At 40.9% G+C, this 26,402-nt stretch overlaps 1 protein-coding gene across 2 annotated transcripts; it reads right to left on the bottom strand.

Annotated features, from left to right (window-relative positions):
- Positions 1-1,449: 1,449 nt before the first annotated feature.
- LOC104606530 (protein HOMOLOG OF MAMMALIAN LYST-INTERACTING PROTEIN 5-like) lies at positions 1,450-24,755 on the bottom strand. 2 transcript variants are annotated; one of them, XM_010271788.2, is made up of 6 exons: positions 24,351-24,755; positions 24,162-24,262; positions 7,890-7,999; positions 4,277-4,352; positions 3,933-4,073; positions 1,450-2,143 (listed from the first exon to the last, which is right to left on the bottom strand). In XM_010271788.2, exons 1-6 carry the CDS (start codon positions 24,442-24,444, stop codon positions 1,637-1,639), a joined length of 1,029 nt encoding a protein of 342 aa, XP_010270090.1. In that variant the 5' UTR covers positions 24,445-24,755; the 3' UTR covers positions 1,450-1,636. The 2 variants fall into 2 exon arrangements, with proteins under 2 accessions (XP_010270090.1, XP_010270091.1); XM_010271789.2 differs by lacking the exons at positions 4,277-4,352; positions 7,890-7,999 and having other exon boundaries at positions 24,351-24,752.
- Between the last annotated feature and the right edge of the window lie 1,647 nt (positions 24,756-26,402).

The following is a 26,402-nucleotide window of genomic DNA, read 5'->3' as shown; positions in this document are numbered from 1 at the left end:
GCCGTTAATCTGGATAATTGATGGAGGCCCATCCCAAGGCCCATCTCACTCCTAGGGGCGGCAGCTCCTAGGATAAGGTCAAGAGTCCAAGATAAGCCAAGAAAGGATAATTCAAGATCCATCAAGACTCTTCCAAGACTCCAAGACTTATCAAGAATCCAAGCTTATCAAGACTCTTCCAAGATTAGCAAGAATTCAAGACTCCAATCAAGATCCAACAAAGACTCCAAGAAGCATCAAGAAATCCAAGACTCCCAGATTCATGCATAAGGAAAATCAGGGAGATCGGACGGTGGAAGATCAAGCCCAAGAATTCCAAGAGGGTTCGACCTTATCAAGACAGCCCAAGAAGATCAAAATCAAGATCAAGACTCATGTTCTTTCCTAGTTCTTTTACAATTCCCAAATGTATTATAAATACTGCTATTTTCCCAAAGTTATTTATCAATTTCATACTTCAGATTTCAGAATTTCTTCAAATTCTCTTCTTCCTATTTTCGCCACCTTTTCTCTCTCCTAGAGAAATCGTGTTATTCGCTAGGTGCTAACGAACGCCCGCTGCTTGCATAGCCGGCTCCGGTTCTCATTGCTTCCACGCTGCGTCAATAATCCCACAAATAAGACTACCAATCTTTTTCTTACTCCACAATCTAGGCCGTAGCATTGATCTATAAACATCCAACTTGACAAAATTGATGATGAAAGAAAAGCTGGTTTTACTTCTTTGGCATCTCTCGAAGTAAATAAAACAACATAAACGAGATTTGTAGAACAGCAAACATTACGGCCTAAGTTGCTTTATTCTGTTGGCTTGGTTTGGTTGCAGTGGAATTTCATTTGCATCGGCACAAAACTATAGGACTGCAAATATTTAAGTGCACGCTCTGATTTATTTTGTTTCATCTTTTACCTTGCAAAACTTGAAGGCCGAGTTTGGAAGGAGTGGTACAAATACAAATATGTAGAGTGCAAAACCTGATATTTTGTATTATTTTATATGTATTTGCATTGTACATATTTGCATTTATATTCCTTCCAAACTCAAACAAAGTAAAAGTGAAAGCAAAAGTGGACAAAAATTTGCATTCTTCTCATTTGTACCAGTGCAGATGAAATTGCACTGCAAACAAACAGAGCTGTTCCTCCGTCTATTAGGACAGAAGAAAGCAAAAACAACTGAAAGAGTAAAACAAGATTCGTATAACAGTAATTACCAGAAATTTAGCAATTTACTATCGGTGATGGGCATCAACCCAATTATACACGAGATGACATATAATAATACCTCATTAGGAGCAGACAAGGAGAAGAAACTACTCAAAAAGGCAGATAAAAGACTATTTTATAATACTCCACACACAAACACACACTCTCTCCCTCTCTCTCTCTCATTTGAAACTCCCAGTGTAAGATCAACAAATCGGTGTTGGAAATTAGACACTGCAGATAATTTTAGAAGCAACCATGTATTTCATTCATGTCGTGTAAAAATCTAGGAACAGAATGCCAATAAATGAAGATGTAGCATCCCACCATTTTCCAGCAATTATACATCAACCTGTACAAAAATTAACCCATCCAAAAAAAAAGAAAACAGTGCGGGAAAGCACTCAATTCTAAAGACCGAAGGCAAGGCTTAGTGGCTCGCTGATGGATTTGTCAATAGTTCAAGTGATTTTTTGAGGAAGTCAACTGCAACCGCCACATCATCAAATGCCAAAGCCCCAACAGCAAACCTCGCAGCCTTGTGTGCCTCAGCAATCCTTTCAGGTTGTGGCTCGTAATTGCTGTCATACTGGAATGTTTGGGCAGGAGTTGGCGTTGTTTCAGCATGCAAAGTCGGAGGAAATGTTTGCCGGGGTTCAGGCTGGTAGGATTGGTGGTGCGTCTGGGGGTAAGCAGAATTTTCTTGTTTACTGACTGGTGGTGGCGGCTGAGGGTAAGAATTTTTTTGCCTGTAACTTTCTTGTCTGATGACTGGTGGAGGCTGGTGGTACTCATTGGAAAGGTGATCAGCAGTTGAATAAGAGGAAGATGGTGTCAAATTAACAGAAGGTTGGTGGTCAACATCGCAACGTATAGGAGCAGATGCATCAGATTCTGATCCTGGATGGTAAGCTTGTTGAGTTTCATGTCCAAGTTCCTGAACAAGTAAGACTAGTTAGATAACCTTCAATAGTGTTTTTCGGTTTTTCTATGGTGACACGGAACTTAAAGAGCAGAATCTCAAAGAAAGAACCTCGGCTTACTTCCAAAGATATAGTCACCTGATAATTAAGTAATTAACTGAAGGGTCGACCATGAAAAGAAACTAACTCAATCAAGGGGGTGTTTGCCAAGTGTATGGTTTTGCTTTTTAAAACAAAAAGCAACTTCCATCTCAGCAAAACCATATTGTTGTGCTGATGTTGTAGCTGCTTTTGTTTTCAAAAACAAAATCACACATAGTGCCAAATACCCCCTAAATTAACAAGCTTAATGGCGTCATATTTTATGGATTAATGCATGAAAGTATAGACACATGAGCATGCTTTACAAACCAAGCTACAGTGAAACTGGAGCAACTCAGGTCAGCTAGAGCTAGCCAATTTGCTTACCAAGAATCTCAGAAGTTGTATGCACCCCATTTTCGTACAACCACACTCATATTTGTAAATTCATATTAAATAGTTGTTCCAAAATACATTCCACTTAAGAGAGCAGTCATAGGTCTAATCCTAGCTTAGCAGCTGTCTCACAGGTGGACCACTTCTGAATTATCATCAAAACAAAATTAATATCGGTTTCCTCAAAAAGTGATGCTTTCAAGCAGTCTTCATTTGCAAAATTTACAAAGTTTTTAAACTGAATGAGAAAAATACCATAATAAGTGGTCAAAACCATGGTTTTGAAAACCAGACCGGACCGGATGGTTGGACTGGTTGACCCAGGAACTGGTCATGGCTCCGGGTCCGGTTTTGGACCCCAAAACTGTCTGACGGGGTCAGACCGGAGAGTCTGACCATTTGACCCAGGAATCGATAGTCAATGTGGTTCTGTTTCCAGTCTGGTTTTGAAAACCATGATAAAAACTGATAAAAAAGATGATGGTTATAAATTAAGAGTATGAACCACACTGATCAAAAAAAAAAATTAAGAGCCCTGGTACTACTGTAAGTATTGTAGTACATTTTTTGTTTTAGATAGCTAAAGATTTTTCAAACAATAGATAATGTAGACCTAATTTGGGAGATCTGCTAGACCAAAAAGCAGCTTGGCTGATCCTACGGACTGTGTGAGAGAAAAGAAATGATAGAATTTCCAGGGAGAGAGGAAAAGGGCTAGAAGTGTCGTTATTGACTGAGCCTACACATTGGGTCAAGACTAAAGCTTTTTGAGAACTTTTCTATGGAGGAGCTTACAAGTCAATGGTACTTGATAGATTACTAAGCAAGGCATAGACAACATAACACATCACATTGGAGACCACCTGATGTATACCAAATCAAATTGAACGTTGATGGCAGCAGGACAGGCAACCCAGGCCCTTGAGAATTTGGAGGGGTATTTAGAGACTGCTATGGTACAGTGCCTCTAACCATCAAAATAAAGGATCCTTTTTTGAACGAATACAGCCCTTATTTTTTGACCACTAGAAAGTAATTCAATCTTGTAGTTGGTTAATTCATCGAGTTGGATTGATCTTTGGCGTTAAGAAAACAAAAACAAAAACTTCAATTTATTGAGTTTATACACTTCATGACATTACTGGTGGTATCTAAACTATAATATTCTAAGGACTATGTACTACATACATTAGTTATTTTTAACAGTGAACATTCAACTAGGAGAACATTATACTACTTACATTCCACTTAGCACATCTTTTTAATCAGCATTTAATGTAATTGAGCTAACATGAGATAAAGTTACTGTCAAGTTCAGAAACATACATATGCACCATTTGTGGTACTTGATGGAATCGTTAAATCTTTATCACCACCAGGAGGACCTGGTTCAGGCTTCTTCCCCTCTTTCAATGCTTTCCTTATGTCTGCTGCTTTCCACACAGCATACTTCTGTTTTTGTTCTATCTGTCGAAGTAAAGTGTTCACAAATGTGAAAACCTTTTGATAATAAAATGTGATAACAAAATCTAATCAAGACAATCATTTGAATTATTAGAGAATATTAAAGTAATCAAATCCTCCAGTTCTAGATAATTATTCTTTCTAAACTTTAAACCTTGGCATAGAAACAAGACATTAATTGTAAAATAACATGATTCCAAACTTACATCAGGTTGGAGTTCACCAAACTGGTTAAGAATCTCGAAGAAGATGCTAGCAGCATAAAAGGTTTTTGCAGTATTCCTGTAATAACCATGATATACTTAGCCATAAAGAAAATGTTCAACTTCTTATTAAAGAATTACAAAGGTTCTCATCTTATAAATCACATTCTGGTGCATATCATGTGCTAGTGAAGGGGTATTTCGGTCTTTGTACCTGTTGAGAATGTTGATGTGTACTATTATGTTAGTTCGAGTGCCTCTTACTTAAATAAGGGCACTTATGTCTTTTCCAATTACATTAATAATATAATAACAAGTCTGGCCGAAACTAGAGTTGACTTTTTCCTATTTTCGAACCAGACCTTTTCTCTTCTCCTTCCTCTTTCTTCCTTCTTCTTTCCTCTCTTCCTTCTTGCTGTTTACTTTACTTTTCAGCTAACAAACAAAACAGACTTCTAGGGCAGGCCGAACTTCAACATGGTATCAAAGCAACATTAAACAAATCAGACCTGTTATTATATTATTAATGTAATTGGAAAAGACACAAGTGCCCTTATTTAAGTAAGAGGCACTCAAACTAACATAATAGTACACATCAGCATTCTCAACAGGTACAAAGACTGAAATACCCCTTCACTAACACTCCCCCTCAAGCTGGTGAGTATATATCATATAATCCCAGCTTGTTACATATGTAGTCCACTCTCCCCCGACTCAAACCTTTTGTAAACAAGTCTGCCCACTGATTTCCCGTATTAACATATGCAGTCTCTATCACTCCATTCATCACCTTCTCTCTCACAAAATGACAGTCAACTTCGATGTGCTTGGTTATTTCATGAAACACCAGATTGGAAGAGATACGAACCGCTGCCTGATTGTCACAATAGAGCTTCATTGGAGTACTGATGCCATATCCTATCTCCTGTAGAAGGTTCCTTAGCCACACTAATTCACAAGCAGTATGTGCCATGGCCCTATATTCTGCTTTTGCACTGCTTCTTGCCACAATTGTTTGCTTCTTACTTTTCCACGTTACCAGGTTACCCCCCAAAAAGGTGCAATAGCCTGTAGTAGACCGTCTATCAGACATAGAACCTGCCCAATCAGCAACGGTGTATCCTTCTACTTCCAGTTTTCCGCCACTTTTGTACAGCAAACCACGACCAGGAGCTCCTTTCAAGTACCTCACAATCCTTAGCACTGCATTCCAATGTGGGACCAAAGGTTTCTACATGAACTGACTCACCACACTAACCGCAAATGAAATATCTGGTCGAGTAATGGTTAGGTAGTTTAGTTTGCCTACAAAACGTCGGTATCTGCCAGGGTCTTCAAATACTTCACCTATATCACTGCTCAGCCTCGTATTTGTTTCCATAGGTGTCTCAGTCGGTTTAGTACCCAACAAACATGTTTCTTCCAGTAAATCAAACACATATTTCTTCTGACACAAATTAATGCCATGCTTAGATCTTGCTACCTCTATGCCCAAGAAGTATTTCAATTTGCCAAGGTCCTTTGTCTGAAAGTGTTCCTGTAGGAATGCCTCTGTCAATGCCCATTTTATCATTCCCAGTCACAACGATATCATCTACATACACCACCAGTAGTATTTTGCTTGCCGGAGAGTCATGACTGAAGACAAAGTGATCAACTTGGCACTGTTTCATACCAAACTTCTTGACCACCTCACTGAACCTACCAAACCATGCTCGAGGGGACTATTTAAGTCCATATATAGCCTTCTTAAGTCTGCATACCTTATCATCCTCCTCTTGAGCAACAAACCCCGGTCGTTGCTCCATGTAGACCTCCTCGAGCAAATCACCATGCAAAAAGGCATTTTTTGATATCTAGTTGATGTAGGGGCCAATCATACATAGCTGCAAGGGAGATGACAACACGAACTGACCCTATCTTAGCAACCGGGGAGAATGTCTCTATGTAGTCAATGCCATAGGTTTGGGAGTACCCTTTTGCAACCAGCCGCGCCTTCAGGCACTCAACACGACCATCTGACAAGTACTTAACGGTATACACCCACTTACAACCGACAGTCTGCTTCCCAGGAAGAAGAGCGGTGAGGTCCCAAGTGTGATTATGATGGAGGGCAGAGAGCTTCTTCCATAGCACGGCACCACTCTGGAGAGGTAAGGGCTTCTTGGACATCCTTAGGAACAACCACTGAGGATAACAAAGAGATGAACTGGTGATGGGAGGCGGAGAGGTGAGTAAGGGAAACAAAATTGAAAATAGGGTGAAAGGTGCAGGTGTGTTTACCTTTCCGTAAGGCAATAAAAAGATCAAAGTCGGAGGCTGGTGTCGGATCTGGAGCCGGATCTGTCAATGGTGATGAAGCCGGAGGAGGCGCAACCGGTACACGTGGGCGATGTGTATACACGTGACAGATAGGTGGACGGTCAACGAACGATGGCACCGGAGGCAATGACATAGGCACGACTGGAACCAAAGGAGGAGGATCAGCCATAGGAAGGGGAAGAGGAGGAGGTGATGTGGAGGAAGCAGCATCATTGGACCCCACGAAGAACGGAGTAGACTCGAAGAAAGTAACATCAGCACATACCAAAGAACGACGAGAACTGGGATGGTAACACTTGTACCCTTTCTGAGTCCAGGAATAGCCAAGGAAGATACACTTAAGGGATCGTGCATCTAACTTGTCAGTCCCGGGACCCAGATTATGGACGAAGCAGACACACCCAAATACCCGAGGAGGAAGCGGAAACGGAGACATGTTGGGGAACAAGACACTAAAAGGAGAACAACCATCAAGAATAGACGTGGGCATCCGATTAATTAAGAAACAAGAGGTGAGCATTGCATCACTCCAAAAGGGTTTGGGAACATTCATGTGGTGCATGAGTGAGCGTGTCGTTTCCGCTCACTCATGTTGGTCCAAGTATTCTTGAAAAGATGAAGACAAGTATTCATGGCCATTATCAGAACGGAAAATTTTGATGTGAACGCCAAATTGATTGCGGATCTCAGCATAAAATTTCTGGAATATGGCAAATAATTCACTTCTTTCTTTCATTAAATAGAGCCACGTCATTCTTGAAAATTCATCAACAAAAATAACAAAATATTTGTGTCCATTATATGACATCACTTTATAAGGACCCCAAACATCTGAATCAATTAAAGAAAAAGGACTCGACACACGGTTATCAACCCTAGAACTAAAGGAAACACGATGGTGTTTCCCAAATTGGCACGACTCACAATCTAGAACAGAAAGTTGTATGGTGCTTAGTTTAGTTCTTTCGTATTAAGAGCTCTATGAAAGTGACACTATCATCAATCGAATAAATAAGATTTACAGTTCCCAGCATCAATTCATGAATCGTGTAGACAAACTTCAGTTCCGACTTTGATATCAGACTGACCAACAACAACTAGATAGATTCACCATATAATCCACATGCTAGAGAATCATGATTAGATACTATCAAATGACTAGTGACATTACATCCATATAAGCCATATGCACCATCATACAAGCCATAAGCCATTTGTTTCTGCTCTATAAGACCATAACTTTAAACCTCTCTCAATTAAAATTATCATATTTAAGACAAACTACTTGCCATACAGGTCAGCTCGCCCAGCCCGATCTTGCTTATCTGCCTTTGCAAAAACATTTAGGGCAAATCCATCCACATACAAGTTGTCTTCAAGCCCCAACTTCATTGAATTCTTGTCCTGTTAGAATAGGAAGAAAAATTTAGCTTCATTTAAATTTTAAGGAGCAGTGCTAGTAAACAAGTTCTTGCACACCATATTTCTCAAGGCAGAAGTACAATCTATGAACCTTGTAGGGAAATACTTAGGGACACCATAAAATATAAGGTAGGAAGCAGCAAGATTCAGAACATTTGAATAGTAAGCATTCATAATGGTTCCTTCTACTAAGGTTCCAATCAGCTTAACCAGCACCAACAAAACATTCTGCTGCAATATGTCCTTTAATAATTGCATTTCAGATCCAGAGCTAGAAATTAAATAACCAATGAAGACGTTCACAGAACTACACACAAACACACACAAATGTAAGTAGGGTGAGATTCGGCACTATGAAGGTCTAGCCCCAAAGGTCCTAGGAGAATGGCGAACTGAACCAAGGGGAGGAGGGGAGAAAAGGAGTTGGGAAAACCCCTAGATGGGCTGCCTGCATACCCTCTAGTGGGGGATCAGGCCATTGTAGTTCGCCAGTTCTACAGTTATGCCAGGAGGAAGATGATACCATAAAAGGGAGTTTGGGGAGGCTGAACGGGGTTATGGAAAGGGTTTCAAATCTCAAATCTGAGATCTGAGGAAGAGAGTCTAAGGCGGGAAAGGAAGCTCCCAATCTAGGGGAATGATGCACGTGTTTTGGATCCTCTCGGGGAACCCTTTTTTTATCAATAATAGAGATTTCATTAAATGATTAAAGATTGAAAATACATAGAAAGGGAGCTAAAATAGCTTAGCCCACCATAACTGTCACTAGACACCCAAAAAACAAAAACAATTGCAGCTGAGCCTAAAAAACAAAACTCCTATTCACCCCTTGTCTAGCTAAGCCATCTGCAAAAGAGTTTGCACTTCTCTTTATCCATGTGCATTGAACTCCCATGTCTTCGGTCAACCATTTAAATTTTCTCTTTTCATTGCTGTAGTTCCATAATCTTGAGTTGTCTTCTTTTAACCAGTTTATTACAGTCTCAGAGTCTCCTTCTATGATCAGCTTGTTTATGTGCAAATCCTTAGCCCTTTGAATCCCTTCCAAAGCTGCTAAAATCTCAGCCCTCAAAAAGTTTCCTATTCCAATTGGCCCAGAAAACATGGCTAGCACATTCCCTTTTTCATCCCTCATGACTCCCCCAATTCTGGAGGGCCCTGGATTGCCCATGCTGCTGCCATCAAAATTCAGTTTGGCAAAACTAGGGGGGGTCCAGTAAGAGCTTGAAACCTTCCTAGCTGAAACTGAATATGCAATTTCCTTCTAGTTCCTAGGCAGGTCATCTACTGAAATTTTTGCAAATAGGTCCAAAGGCTTCAGCCAATGAGTTACCCTTACATGAATCACTTCTATCACTGCTTCCACAGTTCTCTCCTTCTCTGAGAAGATCCTTAAGTTTCTTCCTTCCCAGATAGACCAACACACTGCAGCCCTAACACATCTCCACATTATCTTTGCCCTTTTTGTTGGCTGGTTAGAAGGAAATGAGGTAAACAAGCTTTGCACATTCGTTGGAGAGTTCCACCTGCATCCATACAAAGAAGTAAACCGTTCCCAAATAAAATTTGCAAATTGACAGGAAATTAGTAAGTGAAACCCAGACTCACCAACAGCTTTGCAAAGGACACACCAATGAGGAGACAAACATCTATTGGGTCTTTTTCTTTTAAGCAAATCTCCTTTATTAACTCTTTCCAAAAAAAAACCTCCCAATAGAAACTTCCCACCCTCAGAGGAATAGGTTTACACCACACCTCTTTAACAGGGAAAGACAAGCCAATAGGAATAGTAGGTCGTGTTATGGCTCAAAAGAAAGATGCACAAGTAAAGGTACCTGTTGTCAGTTGTTTATGTATTCAGATTTAGTACCATAAGGGTACTGTTGTAATTTCTCCTTTGTTTATATTGTTCGACTGTACTAGTATAAATAATAAAATCATTATTTCGCCCCCTATGTTCTAGAGGGCTTTCAGTCACTCGACTCATCTCTCTTCTCTCTTCTCCTCTCCTCTCTTCACTTGCTCTTGCTCAACATGGTATCAGAGCAAGTCGTCCAAGCCTGAAGGGTGGTGTCAAGCTAACTACTGTTGCATCCAGTGCTGTCTCCAATCGAACTCCTGATCTGGTGAAGTCAGGTCGACCCAGAAGTTACAGAGTCTTTTCGTCTTCCAGCCCAGAAATTGATCCTCCTGTCTGCTCGACTGTAGAGAGACTATTGTTTGCAGTTCGTAGAGGGTGTTCTGTCTTCAGAAATTGCTCATCTTCTGTTCGGCTGCCTATTGTTTGAGGATTCGTAGAAGGAGCTCTGGTTTACAGTCAAGAAGTTCTGGTTTACCATAAGGGAGACTATCATCTGAAACTAAAAGAGGTACTATCATCCTTGTCTGTTCGGATGCCTATTGTTTGCTGAACTGTTTGATGATTGTTCGGCTACCCTACTGTTGTCTGTTCGACTGATGAACTGTTTGATGCCTATTGTTTGTGGACTATCATCCTTGTTTGTTCGGATGCCTATTGTTTGCTGAACTGTTTGATGACTGTTCGGCTACCCTACTGTTGTCTGTTCGACTGATGAACTGTTCGGCTGCCCTACTGTTAAGCGACTGTATTCCTTAACACAATAACTGTATTCAAACTTTTTTGTTGTTGGTATTGTGGACTGTTGATGGTCTGTTTTAGCCGACTAATTGTCTGCTCAACATCAATCTTATTAAGCCCTACTAAGTAGGTCATTCAGACCTGTTCTTGTACTGCAACAGCAGTGTGCAGACTTGTTTCAGTGAAACCGTAGGTCAGAAGGACCTGTTTCAGTACTGCAACAGTAGTGTTCAGTTTGTTATCTGTTCTTAGTGAAGCTGTAGGTCAGAAGGACCTGTTCTTGTACTGCAACAGCAGTGCTCTTTCTTTTGCTCTCAGAAACTGGTGGTCAGAAGGACCTATCTCTGAAATAGTCTTGTACGGCTGTGCTTTTTTTGGTTGCTGTTTCAACTTTTTATTTAGATATCATGGGCAGTGAAGATTCAGCCACATCTGGAGTTTCCTCAATTCTGAATGGAATGGGTGGGGGTTACCTATCCTTTCCCATGGCTGTTGTCCCTCTTGATGGTTTAAATTACCTGGAGTGGTCAAGAGGGATCAAATTATACATCACTGCAAGGGGGAAGATAGGCTATATTAATGGGAGGATAAAAGAACCATCCTCCGGGAGTGCTGAATATGATAGATGGAATTAGGAGAACAGTATTGTTATGTCCTGGCTCTTGGTGTCCATGCAACCTCAAATCAGGAAGAATTTCATGTGGGCTGAAACAGCGAATGAAATCTAGGAACAAACAAAATTTACATATTCAGAATTGCGACACTATGCCAAAATTTATCAACTGCAGGCAGCATCTTCTACTTGTAGACAGAGGGAGAGGTGTTTATCGGTCTATTACTCTGACTTAACATCTGTCTGGAAGGAGTTGGATCACTACCAGAGTGTGGATTGGAAGTGTGATGAGGATGCTAAGAAGTACAAACAACTTGTCTCCCAGCAAAGGGTGTTTGCATTCTTACATGGTCTGAATCCTATGTATGAATCTATCAGGGTTCAGATTCTCAGCTATAAGGATCTCCCTTCTGTTCAAGAAGTCTATGCTCTTGTACAATCTGAAGAAAGCAGGAGAAATTTGATGAACAGCCCTGGTGGGGATGCTGTTGTGTTAGTTGCAAAAGGAGGTGTATCTACTGGTGTGGGATCTTCTTCCCGGAAAGGAGATCTCCAGAAAAAAACAGAAGATAAGGAAAAATTGTGGTGCACTCATTGCCAGAAACCCCGACACACCAAAGATACCTGTTGGGATCTTCATGGGAAACCAAAATGGGCTCAAGATCTGACTAAGAAGCAAGGTTCAGAGGTGAATAAGAAGTACGGACAGCAAAGTACAAAGAAACATCACATGGCCAACATGGCTACTCGGGAGAATCAGCCCCCCATTTCTACTGTGACTCAGACACATCTCACTGGACCTGACCCGAAGGAGGACATTATGAATTCCTTCCGTGACCATTTAGAGCTCTATGGTAGAGCAATTCGTCAGATGGATACTCCTCCCTCAACCTCATTTGCATCTACCTCAGGTAACCCTGCCACTGCTTTCCATGTTGCTTCTCACACCCCTGACTCTCCATGGATCATTGATTCTAAAGCATCAAAACATATGACTGGTACGTCCTCTTACTTTCAAACCTATCACCCTCTTTCTGGAAGAGACAAGGTGAGACTAGCCGATGGATCATACTCTTCCATAGCTGGTCAAGGAACTCTCTCTCTTCCTCTTGGCCTTACCCTTTCTGAGGTTCTTCATGTTCCAAATTTTCCCATTAATTTGTTCTCTGTTAGTAGTGTTACTAATTCCTTGAATTGCTCAGTGACATTTTTCCCTTCTCATTGTGTGATTCAAGATCTGGCCTCGGGGAGGACGATTGGTAGGGGTCGTATGGCTGATGGACTTTACATGCTGGAGAATATGGCTGGTCTTCATGTTACAAAGTCTATGAGTCAGTCCTGTAAGAAAAAAGTCTATTTATGGCATTGTCGTCTTGGTCATTTGTCTTTTGAGTCTTTGAAAGTTGTATTCCCATAACTGTTTAAGTCAATGTCTTTTTCTGATTTTTCTTGTCAAACGTGTCAGTTGAGTAAGCATTGTAGAACTCATTTTCTTCAAAGAAATAGTAAATCTGAATCTCCGTTTCACATTGTTCATTCTGATGTGTGGGGCTCTATTACTTTACCATCTGAGAGTGGCTACAAGTATTTCATTACCCTCATTGATGATTATTCTAGATATACTTGGGTATACCCGATGCGAACCAGAGAAGAAGTACCAAAAATCATTCAAGATTTCCAGCAGATGGTCTTCACTCAATTTCAAACTAAAATCCAAATTTTCCAATTAGACAATGCAAAAGAATTTTTTCATAGTGACCTCACGGAATTTTTTGCTTCGCATGGTTCCCTTCACCGTAGCTCTTGTGCCCGCACACCACAACAAAATGGTGTGGCCAAACGGAAGAACCGACATCTCCTTGAAGTGGCTTGAGGTTTACTACTTCATATGAATGTTTCCAAACGGTTTTGGCTTGAAGTTGTTCTTTGTTCCACTTACCTTATAAACCGTATGCCCTCTCGTCGGTTAGAGTACAAAGCCCCACATCAACTTCTCTTTCCTAAGGCTCCCCTTCTTTCTATTCCTCCTCATGTCTTTGGTTGCCGGTGTTTTGTCCAAAATCTGTCTCCCACCCGTGGGAAATTGGATTCTCGTGCTATCCATTGCATATTTCTTGGTTACTCCTTCACTCAAAAGGGATACCGTTGTTTTGATCTTGTTTCTCGTAAATTCTATGTCTCCATTGATGTTTTTTTTCTTTGAAGATGAGCCTTTCTATCCTGTTTCTCCTCAGGGCGAGTGTAGGCATGAGGAGAAACTGGTTCAGCTTCCCTCTCTCCCTGACCCTCCACCTTTTCGTGTTTTTTCTCGTCGTCGCAAAGGCCAACCAAATTCAAGAGCTGTAGAGAATCCGGAAGCTGTACCTCCAGTGCCACCAGACTCCTCGAGGGAGGATCATACTCACTCAGGTATTTTGGCTCCCAATGATGTCCTTGAATCTATTGAAAATGATTCCTCTACTGCTAATGATCTTGACCGTCCTATTGCTCACAGGAAGGGTGTTAGATTGTGCACCACTAAACATCCCACTTCCAACTTTGTCTCCTATGAGAACATTTCATCCTCATTCCATGCCTTCCTTACCTCTATTGACAGTGTCCCTATCCCTAAGAATGTGGCAGAAGCTCTTTCAGTTCCTGAATAGACAAATGCCATGAGGGAAGAAATTAATGCCCTTCACAAAAATGGCACATGGGAACTTGTTGATCTTCCTAAGGGAAAGGTTCCAGTTGGATGTAAATGGGTGTTCACAGTCAAGCATAAGGCTGATGGAACAGTGGAAAGGTATAAAGCTCGCTTAGTGGCAAAGGGATTTACTCAAGTGTATGGAGTTGATTATGCAGAAACTTTTGCTCCCGTTGCCAAGATAAATTCCATTAGAGTCCTTTTCTCTCTTGCGGCTAATCTGGATTGGGTTTTACACCAGCTGGACATCAAAAATGCATTCTTTAATGGTGACCTTGAAGAGGAAGTGTACATGATTCAACCTCCTGGTTTTCTAGCCCAAGGCAATGAACAGAAAGTGTGCAAGTTGAAGAAGTCCTTATTACGGGCTGAAACAATCACCAAGAGCTTGGTTCAGCAGATTTCATGTGGCAGTTCAGCAGAAAGGATACAGGCAATGTCAATCAGATCACACACTGTTTGTGAAAAAAGAAGAAGGTAAAATTGTTGCTCTAATTGTATATGTGGATGACATAATTGTTACTGGTGATTGGGAGGATGAAATTCAAAAATTGAAACTTTTTCTTGCCACTCAGTTTGAAGTGAAGGATCTAGGACCTGCCAGATACTTCCTTGGAATTGAAGTTGCCCGATCAAAGAAGGGTATCTTCATTTCTCAAAGGAAATACGTCTTAGATTTACTTCAGGACACTAGAAAGATGGGGGTGAAGCCAGTAAACTCTCCCATTGACCCCAACCATAAATTAGGTGACAACTGTGGTGAATCGCTCAAGGATGTGAAAGAGTTTCAGAGGCTTGTAGGGAGATTGTTATACCTTTCTATGACTCGCCCAGACATTGCATATGTTGTTGGTGTCCTCAGTCAGTTCATGCATGCTCCTAGGTCTTCTCATCTTGAAGCAGCAGAGAGAATCCTCCGATATCTAAAGAAGTATCCGGGTACTGGTTTGTTGTTTCAAAAGCACGGACATTTGAAAGTTGAAGTTTATACAGATGCAGATTGGGCTGGATCCCAAAGTGACAGAAAGTCTACCAGTGGCTACTGCACCTTTATAGGAGGGAACCTTGTTACATGGAGGAGTAAAAAGCAAAATGTGGTAGCTAGATCCAGTGCTGAAGCTGAATATCGTGCTATGGCCCACGGGGTTGCTAAAGGCATGTGGATAAAGAATTTGTTGGGGGAGTTGGGTTTCCCAGTGACCAAACCTATAACTCTATTTTGTGATAACAAAGCAGCTATAAGCATTGCTGCCAATCCGGTGCTACATGATAGAACAAAGCACATTGAAGTTGACAAGCATTTTATCAGAGAGAAAGTTATCACAAGCGAAGTGCGTACCCCCTATGTCACTTCTGAGAACCAGCTTGCAGACATCTTTACAAAGGGTTTAAACCTTTCCAGACATCATGATCTTTGTGACAAGTTGGGCATGATTGATATCTATGCTCCAACTTGAGGGGGAGTGTTGTCAGTTGTTTATGTATTCAGATTTAGTACCATAAGGGTACTGTTGTAATTTCTCCTATGTTTATATTGTTCGACTGTACTAGTATAAATAATAAAATCATTCTTTCGCCCCTATGTTCTGGAGGGCTTTCAGTCACTCGACTCATCTCTCCTCTCTTCTCCTCTCCTCTCTTCACTTACTCTTGCTCAACAGTACCAAAGGGAGAGAGGGTCCAAATTCTACTGTTTGCCTTTGATGGCTCCAGGAAAATCCCATCAAGGATTGAAACAAGGGATATGGTACTAATGTACTATCCAATTCTATGTCCCTGATATCTCTTCTCAGTCCCGAATTCCAATCAAACCCAGAGGTTGATTTAGATGGTACAAGGAAGGTAGATATTGGTTCATTCTTGAAGGTAGAGGTAGCAAAGAGAGTCGGAAACTGTTCTTTTAAAGGAGAATCCCCAACCCAAACTTGTTCCCAGAATTTGATAAGGGGAACCCTTATTTTTTATCAGCCTCTCGGGGAACCCTTATTTAAAGATTTTTCTTGGGAAGTTTCCTGTTCTGGAAAAGTTAGGTTTAGAGTTTGTAATAGAGTTGCTCAACTTGTGACACTTGGGCTAATCGGGATCTTGCCACGTGTCCATACAGTTACCTAGTTTTTGGGCTCCTACCTTTTCTTGACGTGCACATGTGAGGATGTAGGTAGCTACAACCCTTCTTGGGTCTTCAAGGAAATTACGATTAGAAACCGAGTGTGATGGAGCTAAATGCAATGAGAAGCTACATGTGATGTGAGGCTGCGATGCAATGGGTTTTACTTGTGCTCGGGTGTTTTTTGTGCCCATTGCACTTCTAACAAAAATGGGTTTACTTTTGATTGCATGATTGCATGGGTTTTACTTGTGCTCGGGTGTGTTACGATGCAATGGTTTTAAATTTTGAATGCATGGATAATTCACCAAAACTTGTTTATGCAATTACAAAAATGTAGAAAAAAAGAAAAGAAAAAGAAATCAAAATTGATTAAGATGATTTGTCTTTTGTAGAGTCTAGATAGAGTTAAACAAAATTGCTCAAAACTTATGTAGAGAACACTGATGTGGGCCCCATGGCTGTGGTCCCCACTGTATTCGTATGACAGCACATGTAACCTTTGTTACTCATGTCAGTGTTAGTTGGTAGTTATCTTAGATAGCTTGTTATTTCAGTTTATTATTTGTTTTATTTGCCATGTAAGCATTAAGGGTAATTCTGCCCTTTCCTACATCTAGTAAACATTATAAATATTGAGAGAGTGGCGGCGGCAGATTCATTCGATCTGTCCCTCCTTTCAAAACCCTTGTGTACTCCTGCTTCTTCTCCTTTCTTCTCCCTCTTTCTTCTACTTTTCTCAATCCGAAATCTTTTGGAATTCAAGACTGACTGTAGTCTTGATCGACTACTTGGTATCAGAGCCAATCTAGGGTTTCTCATGTGTGTCTAGTCCAGCCGACCACATGAGAATTGTCTAGGGCTGGAAGCTTACAAAGGATTGTTCGTTGGCTGATTCTTGGAGGTTACCAGAAAAGTTTAGCAGCTGTCCGAAGACTTGTTGAGGCTTGGAGAGTGTTTTGGTAATCAAGAAGAATCAGAGAAGGTTAGGGTTCAGCCCACGATTGAAGGTAGCGATCAGAGTTTTCTAGGTAAGTCTTTACTTTTCCCTTGAGATTGCTGTCAGTCAAGATAGGTTGGACCTATCTAGGAGGAGTGGCCAAACTCTCCTATTTTTCTCAGAGTTGATCAGTTTTTTCTAGGGTTTGTCATTAACCCTATGGCTAGACTTGACTGTGAATTCTTTTGGAAGGTGCGGCTGAGCACTGTTTATGTTCTCACAAAGGTTTTCCTAACCCTACGATTAAAACCCTAATTCTGCTTCAGCATTACAGATTGCTTTCTAAGTGGTTTTCAGACCTGTTTTGGCTTCCGAGCTTATTTTGGGGGTGAGAACTGTTGTCGGACTGCTTATATTCTGATTGCCGATTGGTTTCAGATCAGATCTGAACTGATTTCATACAGATTTCTGATTGTAATCAGTTGTTTAAGTGATGTTTTCTATTGCAGTAACCCTAATAGTTCTTAACTACTGATTCTTAACCAAGAATGGAGTTCAAAAATCAGGGAGAAAGTGTCTTTGGGAACAGCAGTTCTGGTAGTATGTCTGAGACTGCGTTTCAGATTACAACTGTGAGATTTGACGGATCCAATTACTTGGAATGGGCCCAATCAGCCATGATGGCTATTGGGGGAAGGGGAAAACTTAGCTACCTATTGGGAGATGTGAAAGAACCTTCCAAGGAGGACCCAATGTATACCAAGTGGGTTCAGGAGAACTACTTGGTTATGACATGGCTGTGCAACTCTATGTAGCCACATATCAGCCGAAATTACTTGTGGGCAAAGACAGCCAAGGAGATATGGGATGTCATGAAAGAGACCTACTCCCAACCCCTTAATGTTGCTAGAGCCTATGAACTGAAGTGTGAGGTGAATAACCTTGAACAATGAGAGAAACCAGTCTCTGTTTATTTCTCTACCTTGAAATCTTTGTGGCATGAAATTGACCATCTGGAGACTCTTGAGTGGGAAAGTCCAAAAGATGCACAGACCCATAGAAAGCAAGTTGAGACCAATAGGGTGTTTGAATTTCTGGCTGGCTTGAATTCAGATTATGACATTGTGAGACAGTAAATACTGACAAGAGACAGTGTGACCCTATCTCAAGCCTACTCCCTGGTGCATAGTGAAGAGACCAGGAGAAAGGTTATGATGCAACATCAGCCCTTCCCCCTAGCCCTGGCAGCAGTTAAACCTAAGTCTAGGGATGTTACAGAAAGGGACATGAAGAAGGAAGATAAACGGGATCTAATATGTGAACATTGCAAGAAACCCAAGCATACGAAAGATACATGTTGGAAGTTGCACCCTCATTTAGTCCCAACAAAACTGAGAAATAAAAGGGGAAATGCTCATATGGTTGTGAATACTGATTCTGCATCCTTGTCGGGCATAAAAGGCACACCCCTAGATACCTTAGTTGTTGTTCGGGCTACCCTAATACAGTTGGAAAAGGAGGTTGGGAATTCAGCTCAGTCATCTCAGTCACCATCAGCCCCTGCCACATCAGCATTTGCTCATTCAGGTACTCGGGCCTCAGCTTACCATGCTTCAGCTCCAGGTAACACTGAACATTGTTGGGTAATAGACTCAGGTGCATCTGACCATATGACTAGCTTGCCATCACTGTTCACTATTTATCACTTATCTTCTAGTAGAGATAAAGTATACATTGCTGATGACTCCCTTATTCCCATTTCTGGCAAGGGTGACATCAAGTTATCTGATACTATCGCTTTATCCTCAGTCTTGCATGTTCCTAAACTTGATACTAATTTGCTTTCAGTCAGTAGTATTACAAAACATCTGAACTGTTCAGTAACCTTTTTCCCTGACCGATGTGTTTTTCAGGACTTGGAGACGAGGAAGGTGATTGGGACTGGTCGTGAGACAAATGGGATCTATCTGCTTGGAGAGAGCTCTCATTGGAAAGAGCATGTGGATAAGAAGCCTTTTGTTTCTCAGTCTGTGAGTCCGGTTATGCTCTGGCATAATCGGTTAGGTATTTATCTTTTCGGTCTTTGAAGAGTTTGTTTCCTACTTTATTTGAGTCTGTTGAGATGTCAAATTTGAGATGTGAGAGTTGTGAGCTTGCCAAACATTGTAGAACATCTTATTCCTTAAGCAATAAAAGAAGTAGTAATTCTTTTGATATTGTGCATACCGATGTTTGGGGGTTGTATCACATCCCTTCTATGGGTGGGTACAGATATTTTCTGTTGTTTGTTGATGACTATACCCGTTTTTCTTGGGTCTACCTTATGCGTTCTCGAGATGAGGTTCCCGCTCTGACCCAAAACTTTCATCAGATGATTTTAACCCAGTTTGGGGTCAAAATCAAAATCCTCCGATCTGATAATGCAAAAGAATACTTTGCTAAGCCACTGGCCTCTTATCTACTCGATCATGGGGTTATTCACTAGAGCACTTGTCCTCATACACCACAGCAGAATGGAGTTTCCGAGAGGAAGAATAGGCACATTTTGGAGGTGGCTAGAAGCATTATGTTTACCTCCAATGTGCCTATCCATTTCTGGGGTGATGCTATCCTCACGGCAGTGTATCTCATTAATCGAGTCCCTTCACGGGTTCTTGATATGAAGCCTCCGTTTACCCTTCTATACCCAGACGAGGAGTTGTTTACTGTTCCTCTTAAAACCTTTGGTTGTACCTGTTTTGTTCAGCTTATTGGACCTCATCATTCCAAATTTGACCCTAAGGCCTCCAAATGCATTTTTCTCGGTTATGCACAAACTCAAAATGGTTATTGCTGCTATGATCCTGTTTCAGGGAGGAGATTTGTCTCGATGGATGTCACCTTCTTTGAGGAGGCACCCTATTATCCTAGGGTTTCTCCTCAGGGGGAGAGTAGTGAGAATGTGGGTCTTTTTCCTCAAGGGGAGAGCAGTGAGAGTGGGGTTAACTCATTTGAGGTTGTTCCTTTACCCATTCCATTTTTTTTTATCAATAACATCATCTTCATTAAATTAAGAGAAGAGAGGGAATAAGTATACAAAGGGGGAGATAAAATTACTTAGCTCCCCAAAAACAAAACACAGGGAATGCAAAGAAAAATATTAAAAACTAGCCCAAAAAACAGCCTCCCTATTCACACCTTGCTTGGCCAACCCATCTACAAATGAGTTGGCACTCCTCTTCACCCAGCTGTACTGAATCTCAATGTCCCTACCCAGCCATAAGGACTGTTTTTTTTCATTGTTAAAGTTCCACAAACCACTGTCCTCTGTCTTCAACCAACTAACCACCACCTTTGAATCACCTTCCAGAATCAAGCGGCTAATATTTAATTCCTTTGCTCTTCGAATACCTTCAAGCGCTGCAAGGATCTCAGCCCTAAGAGAGTCACCTTCTCCAATAGGGCCAGAGAATAAAGCAGTAATAATCCCTTCCTCATTCCTGAAGACTCCTCCAATCCCAGAGGGCCCTGGATTCCTTGCGCTGTTGCCATCAAAATTCAGCTTTATAAAGCCCGAGGGGGGAGGGGACCAGAACGAACAAAGAGTCCTCTTGCATCTAGTAGTGGAAGCAATGTCTTTCCAGTTTCTTAGCAAGTCATCCATAGGAAAATCTGAAAACAACTCCAAAGATTTTAGCCAGTGGACAGCTCTTAAAAGGATTCGATCTAACAAATCTTCCAATGTTCTTTCCTTATCAGAAAAAATGCATGAGTTTCTTTCCTCCCACAACCCATTCTATTGAGTAATGAAGGTTTAATGGTGAGGGTTGTCAGAGGGATCAGGAGTTGAAAGTCTATCACAGGCGATGCAGGCAAGTTGATCTCGGTCATCAACAGTCCAGGCCAGCCCCAGTTCCTTCTGCGGATCCAGATCCAGATACTACAGTTCCAAGGCCCACTGAAATACCTTCCACTGTTGCTACTTCCCCTCCTTCTAATGACCTTGATCTCCCTATTGCGGTCCGTAAAGGGAAACGGCGTTGCACCACATCCACAGCTCACTGTATTTCCCAATTTCTATCCTATGATCGCTTGTCTCCCTCTTACAGGTCCTTTCTCACTTCCATTGTTGATATTCCTATCCCCAGAACAATGCAAGAAGCCTTAACAGTTCTAGAGTGGAAATGCAATGAAAGTTGAAATGGATGCCCTTTTGAAAAATAATACTTGGGAGTTATTTGACCTACCCAAAGGAAAGAAACCAGTTGGATGTAGATGGGTATTTACTGTGAAACATAATGTTGATGGCTCCATTGAAAGGTACAAAGCCCGGTTGGTTGCAAAAGGGTTTACTCAGACTTATGGTATAGACTACTTGGAGACTTTTGCCCCAATAGCCAAGATTACCACTATTCGAGTTCTATTAGCCCTTGCAGCAAGTTACTCTTGGCCCTTGTTCCAGATGGACGTTAAAAATGCCTTTCTAAATGGAAATTTACAGGAAGAGGTCTACATGCAGTTGCCCCCTGGATTCTATGATACAGAGACAAGTAAGAAGGTTTGCCGACTGAATAAGGCATTGTATGGATTAAAGCATTCCCCTAGAGCTTGGTTTGATAGATTCAGACTAGCCCTTGGAAAATTCGGCTATGTACAGGCCCAGTCAGATCATACACTGTTCATTAAAAGAGTGAACTCTTCTTTGACCTTGCTTGTTGTATATGTGGATGATATTGTAGTGACAGGGAATAATAATAGTGAGATTGAGTCCCTCAAATAGCTCCATCAAGAATTTGAGGTGAAAGATCTTGGTGCATTGCGATACTTTTTGGGTATTGAGGTTGCTAGATCTAAACAAGGGATCTTTATCTCTCAAAGGAAGTATGTTCTAGATCTGTTGGCGAAAACTGGAAAGTTAGGTGTTAAGCCTGCCGATACACCCATTGAACAGAATCACAAGATCAGTGCAGAGGGTGGAGAGCCTCTTGAAGACAAAGTTATGTTCCAACGGTTGGTTGGAAAGCTCCTATATCTCTGCCTCACATGGACAGATATCAGTTATGCAGTCAGTGTTGTCAGCCAGTACATGCATTCCCCTAGAACTACTCATCTTCTTGCAGCTGAGAGAATATTAGCATACTTGAAGAGATGCCCAAGTAGAGGTATACTGTTCAAGAACAATAATCACATGAAGGTGGAGGTCTATACAGATGTTGATCGGGCTGGGAGTGCTGATGATAGGAGGTCTACCTCTGGATATTGTGCCCTTGTAGGAGGTAACCTTGTCTCTTGGAAGAGTAAGAAACAAAGTGTTGTTTCCCGCTCTAGTGCCGAAGCTGAATACAGGTCAATGGCTAATGGAGTGGCTGAAATCACTACTTGAAGAGTTGGGTATTGATTATGAGAAGCCCTTGATGTTGTATTGTGATAATCAGGCGGTTATTAATATAGCTCACAATCGGTGCAGAATGACAGAACTAAACATATTGAAATTGATCGACATTTTGTCAGAGAAAGGGTCTCATCACAAGAAGTGTGTCTCCCGTATATCACCTCCAACATGCAGCTCACAGATCTTCTCACCAAGGTTGTTCCAAGGAAGAAGTTAGAGGCAGACCTATTCAAGTTAGGAATGACAAATATCTATTCCCAACTTGAGGGGGAGTGTAGAGAACATTGATGTGGGCCCCACGGCTTTGGTCCCCACTATGTTCGTATGACAGCACATGTAACATTTGTTAGTCATGTCAGTGTTAGTCGGTATCTTAGACAGCTTGTTATTTCAGTTTATTATTTGTTTTATTTGCCATGTAAGCATTAAGGGTAATTCTGCCCTTTCCTACATCTAGTAAACATTATAAATATTGAGAGAGTGGCGGCGGAAGATCCATTCGATCTGTCCCTCCTTTCAAAACCCTTGTGCACTTCTGCTTCTTCTCCTTTCTTCTCCCTCTTTCTTCTACTTTTCTCAATCCGAAATCTTTTGGAATTCAAGACTGATTGTAGTCTTGATCGACTACTTAGAAATGCAAATTGAAGTTCTTATGCATACAAACAAGGTACCAAGGCTTAAATTACTTGAACCTGCCTATCAATTCACAAATATTCAAGATATCCTTAAAGTTAAAAGAATGTGGAAGATGACACAATAGTTGCCATATCCAATCCAAGAAAAGGATAAATATCATTATCTCCAACATCCATAATAGAAGGTCATCTTATTATAAAGTTTTTGCTTTTTGGAATAATAAGTCAACAAACAAACCAAGTCAAATAACTGCATTAATCATGATTGAAGTGTCAAGAATATATCTCCAAAAACTTAGTTGTGAAACTTAGGGTTGTAACATTTGCATATGCAACTGTACTTGCACACTTGTAGATTCATTGTATACCCTTATACTGGAATCAGTGTAATGCACCTATAGGTTGTTAATGTCACACCATTTTCATCAATCACATTGCTGGTTGATAGTTAGAAAAAAATTGTGACCCATTTCATCCCCTAAGAGAATCTCAAACCATCCACGGGTTCATTGAGCATCATGCATCCAACCCATAAATCTTTCTGGATATGTCTAAGATCTAGGGTTACATGTAATCTCCTAAGTGAATGAAGTATCCATGTCATATATGCAGCAGACTCCAAACCCCATAGATTCTGGAAGGGACACTTCTTTTCTTATGTATTCAAAACACAAAGAATTCCAGCTATTCTTATGGAATGTTTCTAGATAACAAAGATAAGCTTTTCAAAATACTTGTACAATCCTATGGATATACGAGGATAGTATTCACTAAAGTACAGATAATTTGCTCTGGAGTTTATGGTTTTTTATCTTGCCAATTCAGACTCCTGGGAACAAGTTAAATTCAAACTCCCGTATCTGCGTCCATGTCCCACAGTTGACATTCTGAAATCAATGTTACGAGTGTTTTCATTGATGTTGCAGTTGAAGTAGATTTAGATATGGTTTCATCTCTGTTCCCAGATTTCATTATCGAAGTTTCAACAATACAATGTGATACCTCCAATAAATCAAACCAATACTCTACCGAACTACCCTACCAATCCATAAACGTCCACCAACAGTCATATTGAAATTCGAACTTGTAAAGTAACAAGCAAGAAGTAAGATTTTAGAACTAGAAACTATATCCAACCATAAATAAATTACTAACACGGATAAACGTCTAGCAGAACCTAAACCAAACCAGACCTTTTCAAGTTGATTCATGAGCGAAACAAGGAGGGAGTTAATCATCTTTGTAGACTCCTTCTGAGGTATCTTTAGCCCCCGTTCCATCGCGTATAATCGACCTGGGAGAAAAATTAAAGAAGAAAAGAATTCCATACACGCGGAACAAAAGGTTTCAGAATTTAGGGTTGGTGAAGAAGAAGAAATTACAGTAGTAAGCAACCATGGGTTGGTGTTTCTGCAACTCGTTAGCTCTTTGAAGGTAAGGAAGGAGGAGTTTGGCGGGTTCGTTCTCGCTACCCATCGTTTTCCTGTTCTGACTTTAGAGAGAGAGAGAGAGAGAGAGTGCTATAATAGTCTGTCTTTGTATGTTTGGAGGAATGGAATCCCTTGCAAATCCTAGCGTTGTTTGTATAAAGGCTTGTCTGAAAACTGAAATTGGAATAAGCATCGAGTTGCCATTAAAAAACACAAGCTAATGCAAGATGCAACTCTTGGATTCATGGGTGATGAGTCTCGCCATTCTCATCTAATAGTATCTAATCTATATAATATGGGTGGGTGCGAAGTTTCTAACGGTTGTATATTCGTTATCTCATCGAGTTGTCTTTGTATATTCGTTGTTTCTTTGTTACTTTTATTAGAAATAGGGCTTAACATTAACAATGCGGTAGGTTGGATAACTCGTGTTCTCAGACTCAGTTGATACATATGACTCTTTTCCACCTTACTCGTTCCACGAATTGAAGCTTTTTGTCTCCTACTCTTTAAAGTCTTAAATCTTGATACGAACCAAGAAGGATGAATGGAGAAGATCTTTCTCTTTTTTGTATATATTCAATAGGCTACAGCTCTATTATAATAGGAATACAATAGGGAGACAAGGTCGGTGACCTAAAGAGGATACAATAAGTAAAGAAGAGAAGATAAGATATGTACCTAGAAGGAAGGAGATAATGAAACTAATTTTGATAGAATACGCTAACATCCCCCCTCAAACTCAATATGGTAATGTATCAGTCATCTGGAATTTGCCAACAAGAGTACGAAAGCGAAGAGGAGAGTGAGCTTTGGTAAATATATCTGCAGACTGATCCTGAGAAGGGACAGGAATAAGGCGAACAGTATTCTCGAGCACATGATGACGAATAAAGTGATAATCAGTCTCAATATGCTTAGTGCACTCATGAAAGACGTCATTGTGGGCAATTTGTATGGCGCTACGATTGTCACAGTGAAGAAGGGTTGCAGATGAATGAGTAATTCCCATGTCATGGAGTAACCATCGTAACCATAGTAGCTCGGAGGTAGTGTCAGCAAGAGCTCAATATTCAGCTTCAGTACTGGAATGAGAGACAACCGTTTGATTCTTACTACACCAAGATATAAGGGAATCTCCAAGAAAGAAGCAATAACCAGTAGTGGAGCGTCTATCAGTAGGATCACCGGCCCAATCAGCATCAAAATATGCGATCAAATGAAGAGAGGAAGAACTAGAGTAGTGAAGTCCATGAAACAAAGTGCCCTTGACATAACGGATGATCTGAAGCACAGCAGCATAATGAGTAGTGTGAGGGGCAGACATGAACTGACTCACAATATGGACAGCATACGCAATATCAGGACGAGTAACAGTAAGGTATACAAGACTGCCAACTAGTTGCCGATATAAGGTGCAGTCACTAAGAGAAGTACCATCAGTGGCTGCCAAATGGGCATTAGGCTCAATTGGAGTGGTAACAGTCTTAGTATCAGTGAGTCCTGCACGAGAAACAAGATCAGTGGCATACTTGGCCTGAGACAGATAATATCCCGATTGGTCAGAGGAGACCTCAATGCCTAAGAAATAAGTTAATCGACCAAGATCTTTCATTTCAAATTGTTTGCTAAGAAAGGTCTTAAGAGCGGAAATGCCCTGCAAATCATCGCCAGTAATAATCATGTCGTCCACATAAAGGAGGAGAAGTACACAACCCTGAGAGGTCTTTCAGATGAACAAGGCATGATCATAAATGCTAGATTGAAAGCCAAACTGACAAACAGTAGAGCTGAATTTGGATAACCATGCTCGAGGCGCCAGCTTAAGTCCATATAGAGCCTTACGGAGACGACAAACCTGATTAGGGAGATGATCATAACTAGGAGGGGGCTGCATATAAATCTCTTCAGAAAGATCACCATTGAGAAAAACATTCTTAACATCCATCTGAAATAACTGTCAATGCTTAGTTGCAGCAATCGCAATAAGACTGTGAACAGAAG

Source organism: Nelumbo nucifera, chromosome 1 (assembly GCF_055504915.1).
Source record: "Nelumbo nucifera cultivar China Antique chromosome 1, China Antique-T2T, whole genome shotgun sequence".
NCBI lineage: Eukaryota > Viridiplantae > Streptophyta > Magnoliopsida > Proteales > Nelumbonaceae > Nelumbo > Nelumbo nucifera.
This window is presented reverse-complemented; position numbering and strand designations above follow the sequence as displayed.

Bases quoted from the DNA above. Each gene is read 5' to 3' on its own strand.
- LOC104606530 (XM_010271788.2), bottom strand. From the start codon at position 24,444: ATGGGTAGCGAGAACGAACCCGCCAAACTCCTCCTTCCTTACCTTCAA. The intron at 24,263-24,350 runs GTAATTTCTTCT...TTTTTCTCCCAG, and splicing joins ACCCATGGTTGCTTACTACT to GTCGATTATACGCGATGGAA. The intron at 8,000-24,161 runs GTCTGGTTTGGT...CTATTCTAACAG, and splicing joins TCATGAATCAACTTGAAAAG to GACAAGAATTCAATGAAGTT.